The sequence below is a fragment of the Geospiza fortis genome, unplaced genomic scaffold (genome assembly GCF_000277835.1).
Source record: "Geospiza fortis unplaced genomic scaffold, GeoFor_1.0 scaffold56, whole genome shotgun sequence".
Classification (NCBI taxonomy): Eukaryota; Metazoa; Chordata; class Aves; order Passeriformes; family Thraupidae; genus Geospiza; species Geospiza fortis.
In genome coordinates, this window is record NW_005054413.1 from 938,775 (window position 1) to 949,352 (window position 10,578).

The 10,578-nt window shown below is 34.5% G+C and overlaps 1 protein-coding gene across 1 annotated transcript in view; it reads left to right on the forward strand.

The window, feature by feature from the left end:
* The window catches only part of CSMD1 (CUB and Sushi multiple domains 1), a 1,057,667-nt gene that overhangs the window by 205,309 nt on the left and 841,780 nt on the right, over nucleotides 1-10,578 (forward strand). Inside the window, exon 2 of the mRNA XM_005426386.3 lies at nucleotides 4,815-5,031. Coding sequence (XP_005426443.2) covers nucleotides 4,815-5,031 — 217 coding nt within the window. The remainder of the gene's footprint in view (nucleotides 1-4,814; nucleotides 5,032-10,578) is intronic.

Sequence of the window (10,578 nt, forward strand, 5' to 3'; positions counted from 1 at the left end):
AAAATTGCTTAGGTGCAAAGAACAACAATATGAAATGGAATTTTTGAACTTGGAAATAAAAGAAGCTGAAACATGACAAAGGTCAGTGAGATGCTGAGAGGCATAGAAAGCAGAGGAAAAAATCATCTTTATGTTCTCTTTTCATGAATAAACTTACTGGGGTGTCATATGAACCTAACAGATGGTAAATGCTGAACAAACACAGAAAATAGCTTTTTTATGTTTTAGGATTTCCTCTACAATACCTGAAAGACTCTAGAAGTTAGTATAGACTCAGAGGATGACTCAGAGATGAGTTTATAAAGAACTATAATATCAAGGACAATTAAATAGAAAGACAAGGGTACTGGACTGTCTTCCTTTTAAGAAATTCCTGAGATGCTGCTCATGAATGGGAGGGATATTTTATTGTCGAAGTCCTCTCTCCTTTGACGTGCTGTTGGAGAAAAGGTTCTGACCAGAATGAGCCTTTGATCTGGCTGAATGCAGCTGTTCTTACTTATTAAATTTACTACTTTAACAAAGTCATTTAAGAAACTATTTCAAGGAATGAGGAAGATCCAGTCTTGCTAGATACATTTTCTCAGTCTCTGTAGCTGCAGAATGGAAGGTACTACTTACAGTCATAAGAATATACATTACTTCATTTTCAATATGATTGATCAAAATATCTTCAGCAGCACTGACTTTACTAGAGTTAGTTTTGATGCATTTTATAGTTTTCTTGTTCAAAATACATGTATCCTGCAAAAATTCCTAACTATTATTATATAAATATGTATATGCATACATATGTGTTAGTCTTCCACAGACTACTTTATGAATTACAAGAAGAGAAGTGCTTCTTTTTGCATATTTTTTGTAGAAGCATTTGAAACTTGAAACAAACAAAAAAAAAAGTCAATGAATATGGTAAACAGGGTGGGAAGTGTGTGTAGGGGGAGTATGAGATAAATAAACCCTAAAGACCCAGGAAAATAAAAATCTGACTTTTTAATAAGTGTTTTCTAAGTTTTTATTTTTCTAAGTTTGTTCAAAATCTTACAGCAATGCATTATTAAAATTATACTGATTCCTAGTGATTCTACTACCCATTTGACACCACTATTAAGGGCAAAATTGCAGTGTTTTGTTTTCTTCTTTGGCTCTCACTTAGGGATCACAACTGGGAAATACTGAGCCTGAGTAGGTGCAATAGGACTGGTACCAGATACACAAAGTAACTTTGAAAAAAAGAATAACACTGTTTATTCACTTTAAATATTATCACTTGAAATATTTTTCAACAACAACCCAAGAGCATCAGTTTTCTTAAAATACACTTTTTATATCATAAGGTAAAAATAGCTCTTACAGACAGCGTATGACAGAAAAATAATATTTGCTGCATAGTTTGTACTCATATAAACAGTAATGTTGTATCATACAAACAATCACAGTCTAATACACCTTTAGTATTAAAATAAATCAGTGTGCTCCTACTGTACTCAATTAGTGACTGCATATCTTGTGAAAAATGGCAATATTTATTTTGTTATTTGACATAAAGGCCAAAACTAAAGTGAAATGTAGGAATAGAACTTTATGGGGTGTATTCAGTGATATTCATTCTACATTCAGCCCAGTAGAACAACTTAATCTCTGCTGATATTTTTTTACATTTTCCTGTTGATATGTTTATTTTCTTTACTTTAATGATTCTTTCTTCTCTTAAAATACACATAAGAAACAAAATAATCTTAGCTAATCTCATCAGTGTAATCTCACTGGTCTGTGGTGTCTCTGCAGTCAGAAACTGCATTATTTCTTGTGGCATTTTGTATGCTCAACTCTTATCTAATTTGCTGCTACCTGTCACCCTAAGTCTCTTTGTTCCTGTTCTCCAAGTATATCCTCCAACTGAATCTCTCTTAAGTGGTTTGATGCTGAATTTTACTCCTTTGAAGAGGTGTAACATTTGAGAGTTCTGAAGGTTTTAGACTTGCATATATTGACAAAATAGGTATTATACAGATAGCAGCTGGCATTTTTTCTACATTCTGCTCTGCTAACATGCTTGTATCTTAACTAGGCAGGGATAGTCTTAGGAGATGTGTTTTCTGGGTCTGTATAGCTCTTAAAACCTCTTTCAGTACTGCTCACACAGAAGCAAAATTTTCCTTGAAATTGTGTGTGTGCAGCAATGAATTTTCTGGGAGGTAATTGTGTATTAAATTTCTCCTAGGATTTTTACTTGTTTTTTTACTGAACACCAAGTAAATAAGTATATATTTTTATATGCATATAAAATTAAGAACAAACCTAAATAGCATTTCACAGTAATCGTTTTTCTTTATGATTCTCCTTTGCCTCATGTTTTTTTGGGTACAAGGTGAATAGACAATATGTGTATGAATAGTTTCAGTACTGGAGGAATATATATACAAGAGAGTAAAAAAAAAAAAAAAAAGTGGAGAAAAAAGGTCTCTGGGTTGTAAGAAATGCTTAAGTTAAACAGTAGTAAAACATTTTATGCCTTATTCCTCATTAAAGTTGTTTTATTTTCCAAAATAATGATTCACAATAACCTGTGTCTACAAATAGGAGTACAAAACACGTTTTGGGATAAAACTGGGAGTAATCATTGGCAGTTGACAACTTCTGCAAGCAGTACAAACGTCTGTGTAAGGAAGCTGCTAATGATGGCCATGTGGGGGCTGTGAGGGTTCACTTACTACCCCAGCAATATGGAGTTTAAGAATAAAGGTTAATAAAGTTTATATTATAAACTGTATAACAATATAACTATAAAGTTATTAAATCTTAAAAATAAAGGTTAATAAAATTTTACTTTAAGCCAGCTCTAGGATTTCCAAAGAGATTGGGGACATAATTTGTTTGTCTCCATGGATATCAGAAATGAAGACACTGCATTTACATATGCAGTTACATATGGTATACTGTATTCTTTATACACTAGAATTACAAATATCTTCTCCTAAAATGGGGTTCTGTCTTTGACAGATTTTGGATGAATTGCTAGGATGCACTCCTTTTTTAGTGCAAACCTTTCACACCCAAGTGGTAGGAAGGCTGCTGTGCAGCACAGCTTGCAAGGGGTACTTGACTTACTGAAATGTTGGAGACATGAAGTAACTGGTTAGAGAAACAGGGTGGTGGGCTGTCACTATAATTGTCCTTTTCTGTTTTCAGAACATCAGTTCTGTAGTAATTAAATTATTTTAAATTGTTTGTGGCATTTTTCTGACATTTCCCCTGCGGTTGTAGGAAGAAGGATACAATGCATCTGCAAGTGTCTGCAAGCATGCTGATAATTTTTAGTGAACAGTACATAACTGAAACATTCATGCTAAGTTCATGGTTTAAGAGGTTCCTTCTTTGCAAATGTTGGATAATAAAGATGTCTTGTTAAATTGAATCACATGATAGGTATACCAGAGAAGATTTTTATTTTAAAAGTTTCCTGAATCCTGAATCACCACAGCCTTTTTATCTCTTCATTAGAGTTATTATATCTGAAATTTAGAAGAAGTAAAAATTATATACTAGTAAGTTCTTTAGTTTTAGGACCAAATCCCTTTTATTAAATCCATCTTGTTAAGATTTAGAAACCTCCTGCAAAAATTTGACAGCATTTCTCTGAAAGATTAAGTGTGAGAGACCCACTGCTGGGAAGTTAAAAACAAAATTTCAGTCAGAAACACCCTTCTGGTTTAGGTGTAACAATAAAATACAGGATTTTTCTTGTTCTGAAGTGCCTAAAGTGCATATAATAATCCAAGCATTACAGTCCACAGAATATCCTTATATTTTTCTCTGTTCAAATATTTCATTAACGCTTCTCTCCAGCTCAGAGTCAGTAGAGCTGTTGTGTGGGGAATTAACAAAGTCAAATAGGAAACTAGCAACAGTGTGCACCGTAAGTCAAGGTTTCTTGCTGAGGACTTCCCGTTAATGAGCTATCATGCTCTCACAAAGTCTGTAGAATATACAAACCAGTTACAAAACCTGCTGAGTAAACTTCTAGTGTTATTTTCTAAGAATCAAAAAAAAACAAAAACAAAAAACAAACCCAACTCAACCCAACCCAAACAAAAAAAGCTAAATAAAAATAAAAAAAATAAGCCCCAAAAAACCAAAACCAAAGCAAAACACCAACCAACCAACCAAAACAAACAAACAAACAAACAAACAAATTTAAAAAGAAACCAAAACCCAAAAAAAATCCAAAAACACAACACCAAAAAGACCAAAATCACCCACTTTTCTTATCACAAAACCCATAGAACTACAAATATTATACCACAGAAATTTTGCTGTATTTTCAAAGTATAGAAATCTTTTAGTTGCAATACAAAGCATATTAAATGGGTTTACATTTTGCTCTTCATGTTGAAGTAGGTTTCAGAGCATCAGAAACTCTGATATTTTAGTACTTATATAGAAACTTTTTAAATGGCATTTGCCAAAAAGTTTTGAACACTCTCTTGCCATTAGAACTGTAAGTCTGTTGAATTTCTGGCATTAAAGCTAATGCTGAAATTTCACATTTGAATGAATAAGTCATACATTGTTAATACCATAGAACCCTAAATAATGATTCAATGCATAAAAAGATGTTGAATGTCTCAGAAAATCCAGCTATGAGGGTTTTTAATCCAAAGGGATGAATGGTATAAATACAATTTTATGTGCTGTTTGTAATGTAGAAAAGGTATTTTAAAATTACGTTTTCATATAGGTACTTATGTAAGAATATATACTGAGTGAGGGAAAAGAAAACCAACTGTAAATTTTCCTTTCTTCTTTTTCAGGTCAGAACTGTGGAGGCTTAGTACAGGGACCAAATGGTACTATAGAAAGCCCTGGATTTCCTCATGGTTATCCAAATTATGCCAACTGCACATGGATCATTATCACAGGAGAGCGTAACAGGATACAATTGTCATTTCATACTTTTGCCCTCGAGGAAGATTTTGATATTTTGTCAATTTATGATGGACAACCACAGCAAGGCAATTTAAAAGTGAGGTAAGGTCCCTTGTTTCTTTCCCAATTTCTTTCTGTCAGTCTGTCTCTTTACCTTGCCTTCTCTCTCCTGAGTATATGTTCTGATTATATGTTAGAACATATATTGGTTCATCCCCAGCCAAGGGGACACAGTGCTCCAAGATCTCCCAGAGAAAGATGTTAATCCAAATTTCAGACTTTTATGGCCCTAGCTGGTATATCAATAACATCAGTTATACTTAAAATTTACACAGTCCAAGGTCAGTTTTGGTGAAGGCTCTGAGCACAGAAGTATTCCAATGATTCAGTATTTTTTTTTTTTTTATTTTTCTGCTGGTGGAATTCCAGTTTTGCCAAGAGTCCCTTTCTTGAAGGCGCCAGTCACCAATTTTTGAAAGAATTCTTACTGAGATTAGTTCAGCCATAAATTGTTTGACATTGCCAAAACTGAAATTCTCCGTTAAGCAGTTAGGGATCTTTAAAGGTCAGAAGCTTGTGTGTTATCTTTCCAAATACCACTGACGTCATAAAGAGATTTTAAGGAAGCTTTTTGATTTGAAGCTTTTTCACAACTTCAGGTTTTGAAGCATTAATTTCATTGATGTCATGTTGTAAATTCCTTGGTCATTTGCTGAATCTGGACTGCAAAGCTGGAAAGCACACAGTGCTTTCAGTGCTGCTCTGTCATTTTCTATTCAGGCATGAAATTTATTGAGTACTGTAAAACACTGCTGTCAGTTCTGTTGTCTGATTACCCTTTTATATGCTGCTGATTTATACTATAGTGCTAAAACAAATGTGGGAGCATCACCAATTTGTTCTGCATTTTAGTGAGTATCATCACTGGATATTTTTGACAGGAACGATGTTCTGATTGATTGTTTACTCAGTTCAAAAAGTTCTGAAAACTTTGGAAGATAGTACAGAACTACCAATGATTTAGATGCGCAGTGTATGGGCTTCATTTACTGTGCCTAACTGACTTTAGTACTTGTATCAACTGTAAAAAGGAAAAATATTTCTTTTTTTAGTTAAATGCTTTTATTACAGTTATCTAACATGCCTGCTTGATTTGTACTGATCTCAGTAGAAAATAGTTTAATATAGCAGATATTTTATAATAAAGCAGATATTTTATTTCTCATTGCTTGTGTTTGCCATCAGTTACCTTCACAAATGGCATTATGAAGAAAATAGCATTTGTTGGCTTTGCAGCATGCAGAGGTTAGCATAGGAGAATTTGAATGACAGGTTTCTATTGACTTCTCATATCCCATGTCATACCCTTTGTTTTACAACGAGCATTCACAGGTGTACCCTTCTGCAGTTATTCATTTCAAGACAATTCTTTTGGCAAATATTGGAAAATTATAGTATTGTTCTTTTTGCTGATAGCATGCAGATGCAAAAGAGAATCTTGGATGCTGTGCTTCAGGGCATGCACTTCTTTTTCCCCATAGTTAAAATATTCCATTACATTTTGGGTAATTGTGTTTCTTTAGCCACCATGCCAAATCTGGAAAATAGCTGTGTATCTATATCACCACCACAAACTATAACAATTAAGTACTGCTCACTCCATATTTTGGATATTATTTTTTTCAGCTGCTAGAGCAAAATTGAGTAAAAATTAATAACGTTTAACTATTTTGTTGTGCTACCTGAAGGACCTTTCAGTATGCTAGATATGCACCAGGATACTTCCACTACTTATTGATCATAAAATCAAAAAACTAGAAACACATATAAAATATATTTAAATGATTAGGCAAAGGATTAAATTGGTTTAGGCCAATAGTGTGGAGAAAAAAAGCAAAACAGGGGTGATTACATGTATATGAACTTTGGTTAGTGCATTATTAAAGCATATACTGGTTTAAGGGATAAATTACACCTAGTAGTAATTACAGGCTTTTGTAAGGTTGTTGAGAATTAAGGTATTAGCGGGAATAGAGTAAACAGAAGATAAGGTACTAACAAGTGCTATTTTACATCTTCCTATTTTTCTAGAAAAAATCCAACCTAGCATTCTGAAATTCTGTGTAATTCTGAGACATGTGACCCAAAGTTGTCCTTAAAAGATTGTTACAGTGGATTTATTTTTATCATTGTAAAGATCATAGAACAAAACCCAAGATTTTACACACAATATATTATTTATATATAGATATATATATACAGTGTGTATATTTATATCTATATACATATATTTCATCCAGGACTGCAGCACAGGCTGGGATCTATCCATCTGGGGAGCAGCTCTGTGGAAAGGGACCTGGGGGTCCTGGTGGTCAGCAAGCTCACTGTGAGTGAGCAGGGTGCTGCTCCTGCAAAGGAAGCCAGCGCGGCGCTGGGCTCACCGGCAACAGCATCACCAGCAGAGATTAACAAGTAATTGTCCCGCTCTGCTCAGGGCTTGTCAGGCCACACCTGGCATACTGTGTTCAGTTTTTCTCCCACTATACAAAAAGACATGGACAGGCTAGAGAGGGTCCAGAGAAAGGCCACAAAGATGACCAGTGACTGGGAAGTTGCCATGTGAGGAAAAACTGAGAGAACTGGGATTGTTCAGCCTAGGGAAGGGGAGACCTTGTCACCATGCTCCAGTACTGAAAGGGTGGCTACAAAGAAAATGGAGACTCCCATTTTTTACAAGGAGTTGCATGGAAAAATTAGGAAGTATAGGGTAAAAGTCACTTCTGGGTAGATTCCAAATGGACACAGAAAGAAATTATTTCACAAAGAAAAGCAGCCATTGGAAAAATCTTCCCAGGGAGGTGGTGGATTCCTGGTATCAGATGCTTTTAAGATTCAGCTGGACAGGGTGCTGGACCATTTTAGTTAGACTGTGCTTTTTCCAAGAAAGGTTGGACTAGACAATTCTTGAGAATCCTTCCCACCTGGAATTCTATGACTATGGTTTTGTGATACATATAAAAAAGAAGTTTTAAGTCTAATGGCACCTGTTATGATAATGCTTTGTTGCATAATGTAGTCTTAATTCTACAGAAAAACAAGACGTTAGATAATTGATTTCACCATATATTAGAAGAAAAACAAATATTTCAGTTCTATATTATTGAAAGAAACTTACATTAAAGCAAAAATATAGCTTTATCAGTTGATGGAGGAAGATTTCAAAATATAGCTACATTCTAATTTAACTGAGAAAAGGTGCAAAATATATTTTTAATTTGCATTTTATATTCTAAGGAAATTTTCATTTTCTATATGCAGTTAATTGTCAGGATGTAGAACTCATAGGAATGAAGCAGAGATGCAAGTGGGGTACACTAAGACAACAGTTATTATTCAGATGTGTTCCTTGTGGGTCATTTCCTTACATAGCATTATATTCAGTAATTCAGTTTAGCCAGGAGCTAGCGAATATTTATTTTGACCTTTTTTTTCTTTGTCGTATGTATCAGATAAAATAGCAAATGGCTATATTTTTAACAGAAAGGAGAAATGTATCAACAAGACATAGAGACATAGGTCAGCCCGGAAGAGGCTCAGCGTAAAGGCAGATGGGAGCTGACAAAGTGACCATTGACTGCCAATAGATACATAACCTGCCACAGACAAGTGACTTCAAAACAGACACCTCAAGAGTTTATAGATTTCAAAACTCGTTTCAGGGTTGGTTGCAATACCTATTTTCCACATCTGAAAATGGTCATTAATTTTAGCATAACTCTTGTTACAATATATTTTTTTCTGTATGCAGCATTCCTGAATAGGGGATTCATAGAGAGGTGTAGGGACAACATAACAGGACTGGATAAACAGAAAAGCACCTCTGTTGCTGAAGAGGTGGGGTGGGGTGGGATGTAAGTTGGATGTTAAGACACAGAACTATGAATTTTACAAATATGGTGTACTGAGACTTTGTATGTGCAATTGCCTCCATCTTAGTGTATACCATAAGGGCACAATTTTTTTTCTATGTCAAATACAGGTAAATGCTGTAATCTCTGTGTTACAATGTCTGTCAGTAAACATTACTCTTTTAGTATCTCACATTTAGTTTACCTAAGAGTTAGTTGCAGACCTGTGTGTTAAAATCTGAAAAAAACTTTTTCAGGTTTTTCAAGACAGTCCTAAAAAACTTTTAATAATGGATTCCAAACAATTTGGTTTTCTCCCACACAGCAAAGCTGCTAATTAAATTATTTACACTAATGGGAAGACACATACATGCAGCTGTGATTTTTTCTGCTGTATGTATGCACATCTGTCAGTTATTTTAGACATATATAATATAAATCCTTTGGAAAGTGATTTTAAAATGTCTACTTCCCTTCATGGCTTCTCAGGCCTTCCAAGTATTATTTACTTTGCTGCAGCCTACCTAATAATATAAACGATGCTGCTTGTTATTATTCATGTTGGTTGAAATAAGCAGTTTTGTTTTAATGGAGCAGTAATGCATATGATGAAAGTTGCTAATGTAACATAATAAAATACAGCTTACCAAAAACTTTCTGACAAGAATGTATAAAATGTGTGTTGAATAGCAATATATTTCCTCTGCTTTCTTGAATTGTGCCGCGATAATAGGAATTAAGTATGAATTATTCACGGTATTCACTTTTCCCTGTCTCCAGCAAGCAATAAACCATATGTATATTCTGTACATCATAATCCAAAGTGTAGAGGTAATACTTGAAGTCTGAGCTCTCACTTGCTATTAAATCTCTTTTACTTTAACAAACCATGATTTATCACGTATGCAACATTTTAAATTTTTGTTTGTTTTTGTTCTGTTTCTTTGTTGTTTATTTTTTGATTATTTCTTCAGAAACCATTTCTGTCTTCCACCTCTCCAGGGTCAAGAGAACAGTGAAGCAATGATGGGGTGATTGACTTTTCTACAGAACTGCTGACACTGCAGCAGCAAGGGCTTTGTGCAGTTTAAAGTTCTTATTTCTTTTTCTTTCCCCATGAAAATGGCATATGTAATTTTTTTTAACCTTTTTATTGCACATAATTTCCTACAAAGTATAGAAGACTTTTGTGTGTGTGAGCTGGTGGCTGTGGCTGTGAAGAAAAGAATATGGGTTCCTAGAGTAGCATTTTTCCAGCTGTAGCTTACCTAGAATACAGCACAAAGTAACAGGCTAATGTTCAACATTTTAAACCAAGATTATTGAATAATTTCAGCAGAACATTCTGGTACTTCACATATCTATAGGAAAAGGAAAGTTATTATTGTATATTATACAATTATTACTGAGTTCCTTCCAGGAGACATGCCCATCAATGACTGCTGTTCCCTTTTTTATGTTAATCATAGAATCAGAGAATAAAATACAGAATGACTTGGGTTGGAAGAAACATAAAAGACCACCTAGTTCCAGGTCTCTGCAGTGGGCAGGGACATCTTCCACAAGACCAGGTTGTTCAAAGCCCCATCCAAACTAAGCTTGAATACTAAAAGGGGTAGTGCACACACAGCCTCCCTGGGAAACCTGTTCCAGTGCCTCAAAACCCTCTTTAGGAAATAATTCATCATCCAATTTCCTAATATCTAATCTAGAGCTCCCCTCTTTCAGTTCAAAACCATTG